The sequence below is a fragment of the Mesoplodon mirus genome, assembly GCF_964341445.2.
Source record: "Mesoplodon mirus genome assembly, chromosome: 5".
Classification (NCBI taxonomy): Eukaryota; Metazoa; Chordata; class Mammalia; order Artiodactyla; family Ziphiidae; genus Mesoplodon; species Mesoplodon mirus.
This window is the reverse complement of record NC_138980.1, coordinates 124,939,514-124,958,564: the sequence shown is the minus strand read 5'-3', so window position 1 is coordinate 124,958,564 and position 19,051 is coordinate 124,939,514. Positions and strand designations below refer to the sequence as shown.

General features: G+C 36.8%; 1 protein-coding gene across 1 annotated transcript in view; it reads right to left on the bottom strand.

The window, feature by feature from the left end:
- The window catches only part of ANKRD31 (ankyrin repeat domain 31), a 133,797-nt gene that overhangs the window by 91,001 nt on the left and 23,745 nt on the right, over positions 1-19,051 (bottom strand). Inside the window, exons 5-9 of the mRNA XM_082624141.1 lie at positions 18,333-18,409; positions 16,556-16,599; positions 12,988-13,608; positions 10,133-10,404; positions 7,976-8,085 (exon numbers count right to left, since the gene is read on the bottom strand). Coding sequence (XP_082480267.1) covers positions 7,976-8,085; positions 10,133-10,404; positions 12,988-13,608; positions 16,556-16,599; positions 18,333-18,409 — 1,124 coding nt within the window. The remainder of the gene's footprint in view (positions 1-7,975; positions 8,086-10,132; positions 10,405-12,987; positions 13,609-16,555; positions 16,600-18,332; positions 18,410-19,051) is intronic.

Here is a 19,051-nt window from a genome sequence, read left to right as displayed (position 1 = left end):
AATAACATCTTAATAATATAGTCTTCTGACTCTATCTCTCTCCATTTCTCTCCATCAAATTTTCTGTGTTTTCTGTTTAATATTTTGTAGGTTTCAGTGTACCTGTCTTTTACATCTTCTGCTAAATTTTTTTTTCTTTTTTTTTTGCGGTATGCGGGCCTCTCACTGTTATGGCCTCTCCCGATGCGGAGCACAGGCTCTGGACGCGTAGGCCCAGCGGCCGTGGCTCACGGGCCCAGCCGCTCCGTGGCATGTGGGATCTTCCTGGACCAGGGCACGAACCCGTGTCCTCTGCATTGGCAGGCGGACTCTCAACCACTGCGCCACCAGGGAAGCCCTCTTTTGCTAAATTTTATCCGTATTTCACATTTTTTGAAACTGCGGCATAAATTTCACTTCCTAGTTGTTTGGTTTTCATATTTCACTTTCTAATTGTTTGTTGCTAGAATACAGAAATATAATTAATATCTGTATATTAATCTTGTATTTTGGAACTTTGCTAAACTCACAGTTGCTTTTATTGTAGATTCCATCAGATTTTCTATATAGACGATTATGTCACTTGTGACTAAAGACTGTTTTACTACTTCTTTTCCAACATGGATGCCTTTTATTTGTTTTTCTTCCTGACTGTACTGGCTAGGACCTCCCGTACAATGATCAATGGAAGTGGTGGGAACAGACATCCCTGTCTTATTTCTGATCTTAGGGGGAAAGCATTCAGTCTTTCACCATTAAGTAAGACAGCTGTGTATTTTTTTTGTAGATGCCCTTTGTCAGATTAACCAAGTTCCCCTCTATTCTGAGTTTGCTGAGAGTTTTCATTAGTAATGGATGTCAGGTGTTGTCAAAATCTTTCTCTGAATCATCTACTAAGATGATCATATGGTTTTTCTTTTTTAGCTTATTAATATAACAAATTACAGTGATTGATTTTCAAATGTAATGTAATGTAAATTTTTTGTTCTAGTTCCGTAAAAAATGCCATTTGTTATTTGATAGGGATTGCATTGAATCTCTAGATTGCTTTGGGTAGTATAGTCATTTTCACAATACTGATTCTTCCAATCCAAGAACATGGTATATCTCTCCATCTCTTGGTATCATCTTTAATTTCTTTCATCAGTGTCTTACAGTTTTCTGCATACAGGTCTTCTGTGTCCCTAGGTAGGTTTATTCCTAGGTATTTTATTCTTTTTGTTGCAATGGTAAATGGGAGTGTTTCCTTAATTTCTCTTTCAGATTTTTCATCATTAGTGTATAGGAATGCAAGAGATTTCTGTGCATTAATTTTGTATCCTGCAACTTTACCAAATCCATTGATTAGTTCTAGTAGTTTTCTGGTGGCATTTTTAGGATTCTCTATGTATCCTGTCTTCTGCAAACAGTGACAGCTTTACTTCTTCTTTTCCAATCTGTATTGCTTTTATTTCTTTTTCTTCTCTGATTGCCGTGGCTAGGACTTCCAAAACTATGTTGAATAACAGTGGTGAGAGTGGACATCCTTGTCTTCTTCCTGATCTTAAAGGAAATGCTTTCAGTTTTTCACCATTGAGAATGATGTTTGCTGTGGGTTTGTCATATATGGCCTTTATTATGTTGAGGTAGGTTCCCTCTATGCCTACTTTCTGGAGAGTTTTTGTCCTAAATGGGTGTTGAATTTTGTCAAAAGCTTTATCTGCATCTATTGAGATGATCATATGGTTTTTATTCTTCAATTTGTTAATATGGTGTATCACATTGATTCATTTGCCTATATTGAAGAATCCTTGCATCCCTGGGATAAATCCCACTTAATCATGGTGTATGATCCTTTTAATGTGTTGTTGCATTCTGTTTGCTAGTATTTTGTTGAGGATTTTTGCATCTATATTCATTAGTGATATTGGTCTGTAATTTTCTTTTTTGATAGTATCTTTGTCTGGTTTTGGTATCAGGGTGATGGTGGCCTCACAGAATGAGTTTGGGAGTGTTCCTTCCTCTGCAATTTTTGGAAAGAGTTTGAGAAGGATGGGTGTTAGCTCTTCTCTAAATGTTTGATAGAATTCACCTGTGAAGCCATCTGGTCCTGGACTTTAGCTTGTTGGCAGATTTTTATCATAGTTTCAATTTCATTACTTGTGATTGGTCTGTTCATATTTTCTGTATCTTCCTGGTTCAGTCTTGGAAGGTTACACCTTTATAAGAATTTGTCGGGCTTCCCTGGTGGCGCAGCGGTTGACAGTCTGCCTGCCGATGCAGGGGACGTGGGTTCGTGCCCCGGTTTGGGAAGATCCCACATGCCGCGGAGCGGCTGGGCCCGTGAGCCATGGCTGCTGAGCCTGCGCGTCCGGAGCCTGTGCTCCGCAACGGGAGAGGCTACAACAGTGAGAGGCCTGCGTACCGCAAAAAAACAAAACAAAACAAAAAAACAAGAATTTGTCCATTTCTTACAGGTTGTCCATTTTATTGGCATAGAGTTGCTTGTAGTAGTCTCTTATGATGCTTTGTATTTCTGCAGTGTCTGTTGTAACTTCTCCTTTTTCATTTCTAATTTTACTGATTTGAGTCCTCTCCCTCTTTTTCTTGATGAGTCTGGCTAATGGTTTATCAATTTTGTTTATCTTCTCAAAGAGCCAGTTTTTAGTTTTATTGATCTTTGCTATTGTTTTCTTTGTTTCTATTTCATTAATTTCTGCTCTGATTTTCATGATTTCTTTCCTTCTGCCAACTTTGGGTTTTGTATGTTCTTCTTTCTCTAGTTCCTTTAGGTGTAAGGTTAGATTGTTTGAGATTTTTCTTGTTTCTTGAGGTAGGCTTGTATAGCTATAAACTTCCCTCTTAGAACTGCTTTTGCTGCATCCCATACGTTTTGCATCGTCGTGTTTTCATTGTCATTTGTCTCTAGGTATTTTTTGATTCCCTCTTTGATTTCTTTAGTGATCTCTTGGTTATTTAGTAACGTATTGTTTAGCCTCCACGTGTTTGTGGTTTTTACATTTTTTTCCCTGTAATTCATTTCTAATCTCATAGCACTGTGGTCAGAAAAGATGCTTGATATGATTTCAATTTTCTTGTATTTACTGAGGCTTGATTTGTGACCCAAGATGTGATCTATCCTGGAGAATGTTCCTTGTGCACTTGAGAAGAAAGTGTAATCTGCTGTTTTGGGATGGAATGTCCTATAAATATCAATTAAATCTATCTGGTCTATTGTGTCAGTTAAAGCTTCTGTTTCCTTATTTATTTTCATTTTGGATGATCTGTCCATTGGTGTAAGTGAGGTGTTAAAGTCCCCCACTATTATTGTGTTACTGTCGATTTCCTCTTTTATAGCTGTTAGCAGTTGCCTTATGTATTGAGGTGCCCCTATATTGGGTGCATATGTATTTATAGTTATATCTTCTTCTTGGATTGATCCCTTGATCATTATGTAGTGTCCTTCCTTGTCTCTTGTAACATTATTTTAAAGCCTATTTTATCTGATATGAGTATTGCTACTCCAGCTTTCTTTTGATTTCCATTTGCATGGAATACCTTTTTCCATCCCCTCACTTTCAGTCTGTATGCGTCCCTAGGTCTGAAGTGGTCTCTTGTAGACAGCATATAGATGGGTCTTGTTTTTGTATCCATTCAGCAAGCCTGTGTCTTTTGGTTGGAGCATTTAATCCATTCACGTTTAAGGTAATTATCAATAAGTATGTTCCTATTACCATTTTCTTATTTGTTTTGGGTTTGTTTTTGTAGGTCCTTTTCTTCTGTTTCCCACTTAGAGAAGTTCCTTTAGCATTTGCTGTAGAGCTAGTTTGGTGGTGCTGAATTCTCTTAGCTTTTGATTGTCTGTAAAGCTTTTGATTTCTCCATCGAATCTGAATGAGATCCTTGCTGGGTAGAGTAATCTTGGTTGTAGGTTCTTCCCTTTCATCACTTTAAGTATATCATGCCACTCCCTCCTGGCTTGTAGAGTTTCTGCTGAGAAATCAGCTGTTAACCTTATGGGAGTTCCCTTGTATGTTATTTGTCATTTTTCCCTTGCTGCTTTTAATAATTTTTCTTTGTCTTTAATTTTTGCCAATTTGATTACTATGTGTCTCGGTGTGTTTCTCCTTGGGTTTATCCTGTATGGGACTCGCTGCATTTCCTGGACTTGGGTGGCTATTTCCTTTCCCATGTTAGGGAAGTTTTTGACTATAATCTCTCCAAATATTTTCTCGGGGTCTTTCTCTCTCTCTTCTCCTTCTGGGACCCCTATAATGCGAATGTTGTTGCGTTTAACGTTGTCTCAGAAGTCTCTTAGACTGTCTTCATTTCTTTTCATTCTTTTTTCTTTATTCTGTTCCGCAGCAGTGAATTCCACCATTCTGTCTTCCAGGTCACTTATCCGTTCTTCTGCCTCAGTTATTCTGCTATTGATTCCTTCTAGTGTAGTTTTCATTTCAGTTATTGTATTGTTCATCTCTGTTTGTTTGTTCTTTAATTCTTCTAGGTCTTTGTTAAACATTTCTTGCATCTTCTTGATCTTTACCTCCATTCTTTTTCCGAGGTCCTGGATCATCTTCACTATCATTATTCTGAATTCTTTTTCTGGAAGGTTGCCTATCCCCACTTCATTTAGTTGTTTTTCTGCAGTTTTATCTTGTTCCTTCATCTGGTACATAGCCCTCTGCCTTTTCATCTTGTCTATCTTTCTGTGAATGTGGTTTTTGTTCCACAGGCTGCAGGATTGTAGTTCTTGCTTCTGCTGTCTGCCCTCTGGTGGATGAGGCTATCTAAGAGGCTTGTGTAAGTTTCCTGATGGGAGGCACTGGTGGTGGGTAGAGCTGACTTACTCTGGTGGGCAGAGCTCAGTAAAACTTTAATCCGCTTGACTGTTGATGGGCAGGGCTGGGTTCCCTCCTTGTTGGTTGTTTAGCCTGAGGCAACCCAACACTGGAGCCTACCTGGGCTCTTTGGTGGGGCTAGTGACAGACTCTGGGAGGGCTCACGCCAAGGAGTACTTCTCAGAACTTCTGCTGCCAGTGTCCTTGTCCTCACAGTGAGACACAGCCACCGCCTGCCTCTGCAGGAGACCCCCCAATACCAGCAGGAAGGTCTGGTTCAGTCTTCCCTGGGGTTACTGCTTCTTCCCCTGGGTCCCGATGTGCACACTACTTTGTGTGTGTCCTCCAAGAGTGGAGTCTCTGTTTCCCCCAGTCCTGTCGAAGTCCTGCAATCAAATCCCACTAGGCTTCAAAGTCTGATTCTCTAGGAATTCCTCCTCCCGTTGCTGGACCCCCGGGTTGGGAGCCTCAGAGCCTTCACTCCAGGGGGTGGACTTCTGTGGTCTAAGTGTTCTCCAGTCTGTGAGTCACCCACCCAGCAGTCATGGGATTTGATTTTACTCTGACTGCGCCCCTCCTACCATCTCATTGTGGCTTCTCCTTTGTCTTTGGATGTGGGGTATCTTTTTTGGTGAGTTCCAGTGTCTTCCTGTCAATGACTGTCCAGCACCTAGTTGTGATTCTAGTGTTCTCACAAGAGGGAGTGAGAGCACGTCCTTCTACTCTGTCATCTTGGTTCCTCTCCCCTCACCTTCATTTTTGAAAGATATTTTGCTAGGTATAGAATTCTAGGTTCTTTATAGAATTCTATAGAATTTCTTTTAGTACTTTAAAGCTGCTGCTCCACTGTCTTCTTGCTTGCATTGTTTCCAACAAGAAATTTGATATCATCCTTGTGACATGAAAAAAAAATCCATGGCCTTTTTTTCCTTATCAACACATACATATTCTTCTGACTTCTTAAATGCCTGAATATTATTTCATTGGTTACATTATAGTTTGTTAACTATTCACTTAATTTAGATTGTTTCTAGTCATTTTATTATAATAAACAATGCTGTAATGAACATCTTTATAAAATATATTTACATATATAAGCAAATACAGCCATAGAATAAATCCCTTTAAACAGAATTGCTGATTCAAAAGAATTGTGATTTAAAATTCTGATGAATGTAAATAAACTGCCTTATAAAAAGACTGAAAAAACTTTTACCAAAAACATGAGATTGTTTACTTTTTCCACATTCTTGCCACTGGGAATTCTCAAATGTTTATTGGCATTCTCTTAGCTGAAAATTGTATTTGTTAATTTGCATTTCTTTAAGTATGAGTGAGATGTTAATCTTTTCAGATATAAAATTTTTTTTTCTGTGAACTCCTATTTTTCTTTATCCTTACTGTTTTGTAAGAGCTCTTTGCATACTAGTATAATTAACCCCTTGTCATGTGTTATTAATATTTCTTCTGTGTTTGATGATTGGTTTTCTTTAGGATATCTTTCCATATAATTTTTAAAAAATGTATATAGTCAATTTTATCATTCTTTTCCCTCCTTCTGGCTTTGAATTGTTCTTCACAAAGAGTTTTTCCAAGATTATAAAAAGATTCACTTGTCTTTTCTCCTAGAACTTTTTTTTTCCTTTAACTCTGGCCAGACTGGAATTAAATTTGGTATAAGGAATGTTATAGGGATCCAACTGTTTGTGTTTTTCACTATTTATTATTTAGTCCTTCTTTCTGCCATCAATTTGAGATGCCATATTTATCACAGACCTACCCCCATATTCCCCTTGTATCTGGCTTCTACATCTAAACCCTTTATTCTGTTTCACTGATTTATCTGTCTATTCCTGTGCCAATACCAACTTATTTTAACTTCTATTGTTTTCTAATTGCTTTCACATTATGTGGAGCAGGTTCCTGCCTCTCTACTCTCCCTTTGTTTCATTTTTCAGAATTTTCTTTGTTAGTCTTTTATATTTAGTTTTCCAGCTGAAATTTTGTATCATTCTCATAGCTAACCTCCAGCCCTCCAGCCCTATAAAGCAAAATAAAACAAAACAATTAACAAATACACAAAAATCTGATTTTGATTGAGCTCTCATGCATTTACAGAATAATTTAGGGAGAAGTAAGTTTCTTACAATACTGAATCTTTATGGTCAAGAATAAGGCTCTTCTTTCCATTTATTCAAGTCTTTTTTACGTCCCTCAGCATAATTTTTACACTTTCTTCTTACAGGTATGGCAATTTCTTATTAGGTATATAAACAGGTATTTTCTCTCTTTTGTAACTATTATAAATGGGATCTTCTCTTATATTTTGTAACTGGGTAATACTTATGTATATGAAAGGTATTTACTTTTGTCTTCTTTTGGTTTATTGAATTTTTTAAACTTTTTAGCTGGAAATAATTTCCAATTTATAAAAAAGTTGTACAAATAAAACAAAGGATTCCCCCATTGTTAACATTTTGCCGCCACTTAAATCATTCTATCTCCCTCTTTATATATACATACACATGCACACAGACACATATACACATAATGAATAACTTGCATACACCATGCCCCTTTACTTACTAATACTTAAGAGCATATTCTCTAAAAGCAAGGATACTATCTAACATAACCAAATTATTAAATTAAGAAAATTTAACATTGATACAATATTATTCTTTAATCTACAGTCCATATTTCAATTATGCCAACTGTCCCGCCATCTATTATTTTGTAACCAGTACTCCTAGGTTCTTATTATTTCTAATAGTTTTTTAGTTCATTCTTTGGGGTTTTATATATAGGAACAAAGAAATAACATCTAAATATATAATAATTTCCTCTATTCTTCTGGTTATAATTTCCCAAAGCCTATGCTAGTTTAGTCACACCACAGATAGGTCAGATATCTAAATTTGAAAAGAGTTCTGAAACTATTCTCTTAAAAGTACAAGTACAGGAAATATACCAGCCTATGAGGCAGGAGTTCAGGATCCTAGTTATACTACTAATGAGCTGTGCAGTGCTGGGGAAAATCCTTAACCTCTCTGAACTTCCTCATCAGTAGAATGAGAAAGTTGAGACATATAATCTCTAAATCCTTTTTTAGTACCAGCATTCTATATTTTTATAAGTTACTTATTAAAGAAATAAAGAAATAAAGTAGGCCTCACCATTTTTCCCTGCAAGTTTTCTGTTTTTCCTGATCTGTTCTCCACTCTTGAGTCTGGATGAATGCATAGTCTTCCCTTTACCTTCAATCCTTAAAGCAGGATTCTGCATTCTTGAAAAATAAATGTGCTTTTAAAATTACTATCATGTTCTCCACAACTGTTCAAAGAGAATCATACCAAATTTTTGACTAAATTTTTTTAAAACTCAAAGATATTTTACTGAGCTGTTGTCAAGCAGGATGGCAGTTTTAAGTATGGAGATGGCTCCTGAGTAAACTGCAGAAAATTCTGTGAGAGACATGCCAGTCATTATGGTTTCTTTGTCTTTGTGCCACCTATGGGTTTCTCTCCTTTAGGGATAGTCACCTATAAGTGAGTATTCTGAGGCTCCTGTCCCTCACTCCCCATGCTGGCATGCCACTATCCACTCTATTCACAACTTCTAGGAAAAAAAGAGGCAGGCAAAAGAAAAGGACTTGCCCTGTGGTATGGCACTGATCAAAAACTGTAAAATACTGGCATAAAAGCATATATGGGTAGGTTTATTTTGGTTCTCTCTATTCTGAGAGCCACAAAATAAACCTACCCATATATGGTCAATTAATCTATGACAAAGGAGCCAAGAATATACAATGGGGAAAGGACAGTCTCTTCAATAAATGGTGTTGGGAAAACTGGACAGCCAAATACACAAGAATAAAGCTGGATCACAATCTTACACCATATACAAAAATCAACTCAAAATGGATTGAAGACTTGAAAGTAAGACTTGAAACCACAAAACTCCTAGGAAAAAACATAAGTAAGCACCTTGACATCAGTCTTGGCAATGATTTTTTGGATTTGACACCAAAAGCAAAAATAAGTGAGACTACATCAACCTAAAAAGTTTCTGTACAGCAAATGAAACTATCAACAAAATGAAAAGACAACCTACCAAATGGGAGAAAATATTTGCAAATCATATACTTGAAAAGGGATTAATACCCAAAACATATAAAGAACTCATACAACTCAATAGCAAAGAGAAAAGCAATCCGATTAAAAAATGTGAGAGGAACTAAAAAGACATTTCCAAAAAAGGCATCCAAATGGCCAGCAGGTACATGAAAAGGTGCTTAGCATCACTGATCATCAGGGAAATGTAAATCAAAACCACAATGAGATATCACCCCATACCAGTCAGAATGGCCATCATCAAAAAGTCTACAAATAATAAATGCTGGAGAGGGTGTGGAGAAAAGGAAACCCTCTTGCACTGTTGGTGGGAATGTAAATTGGTGCAACCACGATGGAAAACAGTATGGAGATTCCTCAAAAATTAAAAATAGAACTACCATATGATCCAGCAATTCCACTCCTGGGTATTTATCCAAAGGAAACAAAATCACTATCTCAAAATAATATCTGCAGTCCCATTTTTACTGTGGCTTTACTTACAATAGTCAAGACATGGAAGCAACCTAAATATCCATTGAGGGATGAATAAATAAAGAAAATGTGATACACACACACACACACACACACACACACAATGGAATGGTATTCAGCCATAGAAAAGAAAAAATCCTGCCACTTGCTAGAACATGCATGGGCCTTGAGAGCATTATGCTAAGTGAAATAAGTCAGAGAAAGACAAATACCATATGATCTCACTTACATGTGGAATCTAAAACAAAACAAAACAAAAAAACAGAAACCCTAAACTAATAGATACAGAGAACAGACTGGTTCTGGAGGTAGGAGACGGTGTGGGTGGGTGAAATGGGTGAAGGTGGTCAAAAGGTACAAACTTCCAGTTATAAGATAAATAAGTTCAGGGGATGTAATGTACAGCATGGTGACTACAGTTAATAATACTGTGTTGTATATTTGAGAAGTTGCTAGGAGAGTAGACCTTAAAAGTTCTCATCACAAGAAAAAAAATTTGTAACTATGTGTGGTGAGAGATGTTAAAGAAAGAAAATTAGCATTAAGCTAAAATACAATTATTTCCCATTACTTTGTCTTAAAAAAAGAAAGTAAAAGAGTTTTCTGGGGTTTTTTTAAATTGCAAAATAAATAAAATAACAACACTGAAAAATAAAGTTCTTTACTTAGAGGTAAACTGACTCTAATGTCCCAAACACAGAATTATCTATTAGGTTGGCAGCATACCTGAAATTCTCAGTTGAAGAGTTATTATTTGTTTGATCCTCACAGCCAAGTATTTTGGGTAAAATCTTTTCTGGCATCTTATATATGTCATCTGTGGGCTTTGCATCTCTGCCTACTTTCAGTCTGGATGATCTCCTTAACACACATGGAGTGTCCTGGTCAGAGCTATTTTCCACCGGCTTTGAATTTCCCTTATTATTTAGTGGATCACAAGAGGTGACATTTTGATGAACCAAAGTTTGCAATCCAAATGGATTTGGGTCTTCTAGACTCTGTAATACGATGTAAATACATACACAAATAATTACAACAATGCAAAAAAATAAAATAAAATTAGAAGAAATTAAGTTTTATCTTGTCCTTTTTTTTTTTTTTGCTTTACGCGGGCCTCTCACTGTTGTGGCCTCTCCCGTTGCGGAGCACAGGCTCCGGACGCGCAGGCTCAGCGGCCATGGCTCACGGGCCCAGCCGCTCCGCGGCATGTGGGATCTTCCCAGACCGGGGCACGAACCCGTGTCTCCTGCATCGGCAGGCGGACTCTCAACCACTGCGCCACCAGGGAAGCCCTATCTTGTCCTTTGATTACACAAAAATACCTTATAAGATGGAAATACAGAAACCCATAGACATATGTGGACATAATGAAAATTTTATCATAATTAATGTAACAAATGACAATGCAGATTTAAAAGCCTAAGACAAGAAAAGCATAAGTAAATATTATTTTTATCAATATTCATCCTTAAGACTCAAGGATAAACCTAAGGTCACTCTGGGTGCTTTAATTTCACAGGAAGTGGGTAGCACGAAATGATGAGAGACACATAAAAACAGTAGTACTGTCACACCAGGCCAGATCAGTTTTCTATTCAGCCTAGTATTTTGTTATTTGATAGCAACAGTAAGTGTATTTGTGAGACGAGATACTATATAACTTCCATTACATTGATTTTAAAAGGTTAGCAGTATATCATGAACGGCTCTAACTTCCCCTTAATAATCCATTATAGATTTAACTTTCGTGGGGATACATATTTTTATACATATCACGTAAACCTTTCTTGAGCTTATTTATATATCCAGCTTGCAAAGCTTCTCAAGGTAACAAGTTTCATATTTTTTTAAAATTAATTAATTAATTTATTTATTTGACTGCGCCAGGTCTTAGTTGCAGCACACGGGGTCTTTGTTGCCACATGTGGGATCTTCATTGCGGCATATGGGATCTTTAGTTGTGGCATGAGGGATCTAGTTCCCTGACCAGGGATCGAACCCAGGCCCCCTGCATTGGGAGCGCAGAGTCTTAACAACTGGACCACCGGGGAAGTCCCACAAGTTTCATATTTTTATTATAGGTAAGTAAAAGAGTATTTAATTTGATTTGTTCTAAGTCAATCTCTTTTCTACTTCTAAGTAGACTTTTTTTTGAAGACCTCCTAAGTTCATGCTCACTCTATCAATACCAGTCATAATTTCCTACACTTTACTCATATTACCTCTTTTTAGATTAGAATCTTGGAAAGTTTAACTTAATCTTCACGCCCTATCCCCATGATTAGTTTCTCTTTTTCTGGATTTTTAAACATATCATTATGTCTGTTTTGAAATTTTTTGACCAGAATTGCATGCAGTATTATTCCAGGTGTGTATGTTATAACCTGAGCTTAGTATCATGTCATTTAAATCTTCCAAGAAATGTTCACAGGAGTATTTTGGTAATAGCCAGAAGGAGGATAGAAAAGAAAAGAAAACATAGCACAGGGAGATCAGCTTGGTGCTTTGTGACTTCCTGGAGGGGTGGCATAGGGAGGGTGGGAGGGAGACGCAAGAGGGAGGGGATATGGGAACATATGTATATGTATAACTGATTAATTTTGTTATAAAGCAGAAACTAACACACCATTGTTAAGCAATTATACTCCAATAAAGATGTTTAAAAAAAAAAAAGAAAAAAAATCCAAATGACCATCATTAGTGAATTGGTTAAATAAATTATATTATTATACACACACACACACGCACACACACACACACACACACATACCCATAGAGTGGAATACCATTCAACAAGTAGAAAGATTTAAGTAGTGCTACTTTTGTTGACACAGAAAGATAACCACGATGCATTATTAAATTTTAAAAACAAGTTGCAAAGCATTACGTATAATATAATCCCATTTATATAAAATAAACTTACATAGAATATGCACAGAAAAAAACTGAGACATGCAGCAAACTGTTAACAATGATTATCTCTGGAAAGTGGAATTGTGGGAGACTTCCTCTTACTGTAATGTTTGATTTTTTTTTTTATAATGAGGATGTGTTACTATTATAATCAGGAAAAAATAAAGATTACTTTTAAAAAGAAAAAAATTGTCAACATGAAAAAGGGACTTGGCAAGTGACAGGCCACTCCAGGGTCTCCAGGCATAATAATCCCGGAATTCTAAACCCTCTCCTGGCAGTCCAATTGCATATATTTTACTTCCAACTAGAAACTGATGTGGGGTATCTTATCTCTACTCTGCACCCAGGCAGACACAGTGATTTTCTGAGCTAATCGGGAAAATTCTGGTAAAAAAATTTTTTCCTTCTTCTATATAAGCAATGTAATGACGATATATCTTCTCAGGTTTTCAGAGGAGAAACTTATCTATTTTAACTTTTAACCCCTTGAAAACTCTACCCCGGGAACCTCGAAAAATGTAACTATATGCTTCAAAGTCAAAAAGTATCTTCTGAGTGTTGGTATTTGGGTAGAAGGTTTGAATTTAAAATAAAGTATATGGGCAATGAAGACTTGTTAAAGGTCACTATAAAAGGCAAAATCATAGACTCATACTTGCACTTACTTGCTGCACGGAAAGATGCTTGTCCTGTAGCTCACCTAACTTGGAATCCTGTTCAAATGGTTGAGTAGAACAAAGAGTCTCAAAATTCACCTCTGCTATTTGTGTACAATCTTCATCAGTCTGAGACATATTGGGCTCTACTCCTAAACAGTCATTTCCAGCACTGAGACTGGTATCTCCCTCTTTTCTGTGACAGATGGGTTCCACCTTGGCTTCTGACAACGTGTTTAAGGCTGCTAACGACTCAGCTGGCAATGCATCATCCTTTGAGTTTTCTAGTAAATCTTTGTGACATGTCAAAGGTATTGATATGGAACTCGAGGAACTGCTCAATGGGTTCATCAACTCTCTATGTTGAAAATCACTCATTATTCTAATCGGTCTTTCCTCCTGGGTGATTTCTGGTGATGTCAGCAACTTTTCTAAGGCAGACACAAAAGTTTCAAGAGAGCTTTCTTCATCTTTGGTTTCTTCAGAAGTCATGGTCAATGTGACTTCCTTGCTAGGCTCCTTCTCTGGCTCTATTAACAAGTTCTCCTTTACAGCAAATGTATCAAATTCTTTAATAGTAGTACTTGAGAGAAGGCTTATTTCAGGAGAGTCTCTGTCTCTACTTAGTTCCTGTATATTCCAAACAGAATTTAAATCATTATTACATATACAAAAAAGTGTTTAAAATGAAAATGTTAGTTTTCTAGTTCATCATGTTGCTAAGTTATCACCAAAAAGCTTTATCAACTTTCCTCCCTTCCATAAATAAAAATACTCTTTATTACTTTCCTATACCAAATTACTAATGACTGTGAACACATGGTTACACATTTAATAGTAGACCAAGGGTAAAATTGGCCAGGCCATAATTACAGATGGCAAGTTATCTATTCAGCTAAGTTAAGAGGCAGGAAGGGAAGAGGCAGAGATAACATGGATAGTTAAATCAACAGATAATCTAAAAACTTCACTGCAGTTAATAGTTGACAAATTCTTCCTTGCTATAAATCCCTATTGAATTTTATTAATTAACCAGGAACAAAATTGGTGTGGTTTGACCTTCCTTTTATTCCCCACCTCTGTATGCATATGTAAATGTGATGTAAAAAGGCCAAAGGACAGGTGGTAAGGGAGGAGAAAAGGAGAAATGAAAACAGTTCTATGTAAATATTACAAGCTCTGGCTATAAATCAATGGTTCTAACTTGTGGTTGTTTTAAACAAAAAACACAAAACTACAAAACACAAAATGACTATTATTTTCAAAGACATCACCTTAACAGGTTATACCTGTTCTCAAAATATTTCCAATGACCAAAATATTATTAGACTTCCTCTTTTGAAAGCACTTTCAAAATTGTTTATAAGCCATTCAAGAAAATCAGTCTCAATAACTTAAAGGCACTAAACTTTTTTTCAACATTGAAAACTGTTAATTTGCTTGACCTTAAATAACAGAATGGGTTTCAGTGATTTTTTTTTTTTTTTTTTTTTTTTTTTGCTGTACGCGGGCCTCTCACTGTTGTGGCCTCTCCCGTTGCGGAGCACAGGCTCCGGACGCACAGGCCCAGCGGCCATGGCTCACGGGCCCAGCCGCTCCGCGGCATATGGGATCCTCCCAGACCGGGGCACGAACCCGTATCCCCTGCATCGGCAGGCGGACTCTCAACCACTGCGCCACCAGGGAGGCCCCGGTTTCAGTGATTTTTGCCTGTTTCTAAAAATCAAATCCACCTTCACTGACACATCACTCTGCCAGAATGCACTGTAACTTGTAAGCCCTCTAATACTATGATTTGATTTCAATAAGGGAAGTGAAAAATATTTTATTCTCCCTCTCTTCCTTTTCTACCTGCCACCATTTATATTCTCTGTACATAGCATCCAGAGCTTAATAAGATATATTTATTAGCAATGCAAACTATAATTTGCTCAGAAAGATAAAAGAAATTTAGAAGGAATTGAAGAACTGGATCCTATCCATTCTTGAAGTCATGTTCAAGATCTCCCTCTTATCTGAAGTCCTTATATCTACTAAATTCAAGGCCTTAGATCTAATAAAGTATATATATATATATTGAACTCTGCCCTAAAGGAACTTAATTCCTAAATTAAGATTGAAGGCATTAATACATAAGACATTAAATAAACTATAAATAATGTCAAAACACTGCATGAACTCAAATGAATGGCATAAACCATAGCCCTAGTGTTACAAGATAAGTTTTCTGGGGGGAAAGAAAGGGAGGCAGTGAAGGGTTTTCAAGATTGCCTGAAAAATGCTTGGTTAAACAAAGTTAAACAGATTTATTTACTACAAGACTTTTCAAAACGTGCACTATAAATCTTTGAGGATACTTTAGGATACAGTGTTCTCTAAACTTTGTTCAAAAAAATCCTTTATTCTCAGAAGATCTATTAATGTCACAGGAGGCAAGTGCTAGGGAAATATTGACATAGTGAATAAGCAATGTTAAAGAGGGAGCAATTACTTTGGTCAAGATCACCAGTCATCTGAGACAGATCCAAAGAGAAGAAGGAACTTAAGCCAGAAATTAATGATTTGTGAAGGCGTAAAAGAAGGAAAAAACACGTATTTCTTAAGCACCAACTAGGTACCAAACACCGTGAGCCATCACTGCTCTCAGTCCTCACTATAATCCTATGAAATGAGTATCACTTTCCATATATTACACATGTAAATGACACACTTGCCGTTGGGACACAACCTATGTGGTTCCAAATTTTATGCTCTTTCCCTTGCTTTCTGGCTCCTGACTTAAACAAAGGCATGGAGGTGGGAATGTGTAAGGTATACCTGAGATGAAGTAAGGTACAGGTGTATGACAGGGTTGGCCTGGGGAGGTCCTTGATTGTTGGAGTCTGTTATGGGCAGAGCCAATCTTATAGTCCTCTGATTTCCCATAGCACCAAGCAGAAAGCAAAGCCAAAACAAGCACTCAGTACATGGTTACTGATTAGTAACTGAAAGATGGGAAAGCAGTATCCAGCAGGAAGTATTAAAGGAACAAGGGTAATAGACAAAGCAACAGAAGGCATTTTTGCTATTATATCTCAGCAACTAGTTTGATATTAAATTATATGCTTCTCCTCTACATAAAGAATAAAAGACTTATAATGCTAGATAAGAAACACAGATCAAGAAAATTCTATTTCATTAGAGATAAGGAAGAATAAATACTGAAATGGGTCTCCACTACAGATGTAAGAAAAGTGTCCTTGCGCTTTCTGTCTGACTGTGGCAGCCCAGACTAAATGCGGGAATGCAGGGAAAAATTTTTTGCAACTCACAAAAAAACCTGTGAACAGTGAAAGCCTGCTTTATTCCAAAGACAGATTTACAAGAGTTTACGAGAAAAGTACTGGAAAATTATTCCCCTTAAAAAAACACAAAAACACTGAAATGGGTTGTTACACAATTCTATCTATTGAAATGGTTTAGTCATATTCCTGCCTAGGGGAAAACTTAAATGAGCTTGATACTTTAATCAACATAATGTTTTAAAAAAAATCTAAACCTAAGATTTGAATAGCTAATTTCTATTATACAGACCAACCTTTTCTGGGTGTGTTAGCACTTTAGGATCTTCAGCCTCAGGTCCTAGAAGATAACATTATATGTTTTCATTCCAGTTTTATTAAGGCATTAAAACATATTATCTCACTCAGCATTTCTTAATCATATAACTTGAAATGATTCCCTCATTCATGTGATATATCAAGTATTTAATAAATATTATACCAATTTATTGATATAAAAGTATGTTGGCAATAAAATTATGAAATTCTTCCATTCCTTAAAAAAATATTTCACATGAAGCCAGGTAATATTATAATTGTTTGGAATTAGATTAGTTAAAAACCAACCTCTCTACTTTGGCTGAGTTATCCTAAGTATTCGCAACTACATGGAAAAATCATATCTACTTTCTCTGTGTCATTATCATCTCCATTATAGGTAACAGAATTTAAATGAATTCATGCTGTTGAGTTAGGCATAAAAAGGAACATTCATGTAGCGGCCAAAAGTAATCAGGAGATGTCCTAAAGGTACATGTATCAATAAGTCTCTATTTCTTAAAGTCGTTAAAAATTTTTAACCATTCTACTATAGCTGTTGTTTTTTCCTGTATTGAGACTACCTTTTGAACACTACTAACATTTTTTGAGCATCAACAAAATCACAAACTTCACTTATTTCCATGAACCAAAATCATGTGTTTTTTCCCCCGGCTAATTTGTCACAGGTTGGCCAGTGGGAGCACAATTGACCTAGCTCTTTATCCTTTTAGCACTGCCCCCTGACATCCTTGAAAGCATTTTTGTTTTCCAACAATGGTAAGATTTTCAGATCCATCCTAATATCTTCAAGCTCCAAGACAGATCAGCTATCCTTTTAGGATCCCTGGTTTGCTTGGCATTTGTAAAGTCATAGCACCCATACACCTGGCACTTAGCAGGCTAAATAAATATTTGTTAAAATAATGAATAAATAATATTACAGACCAAAATGCAGGCACTAGGAGTGCATGCAAGAGTTGGTGATGGCGTTAAGTGGTACTGCTATTGTTCTGGTAGCAAAAGATCAGGAGAAGACAGAGATTTTAAAACTTAGCTTTTCAACTTCAAGTATCATGTCCTTGTGCCTTTTCTTATAATACAAAGTTTCAATGACCACCAAGAATATTTACTACACTGTCATACAACATACACAGGTGGCACTTCAAAGTGAAAGACAGCTACCCTCTAATACAGCTGAAATCAAGTAAATGGCCTGCCTAACTGCCAGTCAAGAAAGACATGACAGGGCTTCCCTGGTGGCGCAGTGGTTGAGAGTCCGCCTGTCGATGCAGGGGACACGGGTTCGTGCCCCGGTCTGGGAAGATCCCACGTGCCGCGGAGTGGCTAGGCCTGTGAGCCATGGCCGCTGAGCCTGTGTGTCCGGAGCCTGTGCTCCGCAACGGGAGAGGCCACAGCAGTGAGACGCCCGTGTACCGCAAAAAAAAAAAAAGAAGAAGAAAGACATGACATACATATTAAGAATGTTATGAATAGAGAAAACAAACATTGTTTTCAAATTTCAGCCCCCAAATTACAAGTCAAAAAAGTAGATGTGGAGGAGTAGGTATTGACTGCACCTGAGCTCTTCGCATATGGGCAACTTTAAGCGGAATGATTCCAAGGTCAACAGCAACACTGATTTCATATGTAAAAATGTATGGTAGCAATGTATAGTAGACCAGCCTAGTTGTAAATAAATCCATATCTAACTAAGCCTTCTATTTTTAGGCAAAGACAAATCCACTTTATATGACTCTACTCATAAAAGTGTACCTTGAATGCTCTGGTGGTTCAGTGAAAGTTCAGCCTGGGGAAATGACACAGTGAACACCGGACAACTTTTTCTAATCCTAAAAAAAAAAAAAATCAATCAACTAATTAATAAATACATATAAATTTTCAAATGGAAAAAACCCCACTATTTCTCATTCAGATACAATTTAAACTTCTTTTCATTTAAAGGAATTTCAAATAGGATCATCTTTTTTTGCTCCAATTACTAGCAATTTGTTAACATTTAAATTTCAAATGGCTGCAAAAATGGAGAGAGCCAAAAAAATTAAGGAATGACCTTTAGGAGTGTAGACAAGCTAAACTACATTTAGGTCTGAAAGTAACTTTGGAGATGACTGTCTACCAAATAGAAAGGTGGAGTGAGAAAGAAAAATTGGTCCTAATTTATGAAGCTTGACCACTTAAATCCTCAAATACACTGAAAGTTTGTCATTATAGCTTGAGATGTAAGTGAACGTCACTCATGAGAAAATTCTCAGACATTATTTACCTTCCTTGTATTTCACAGCAGGGGAAAAAAAGGTAGGAACTACTGAAGGGAAGAGGTTGCGAGCAAAATAAAGGTCATGCCTAATCTACAATTTTGATCATCTACCCTGGGATAATTAAAAGTTGACTGTAAGCTGGGATGAAGTAAGAAAATAGCATTGGCATATATACACTACCAAATGTAAAATAGCTAGCTAGTGGGAAGTAGG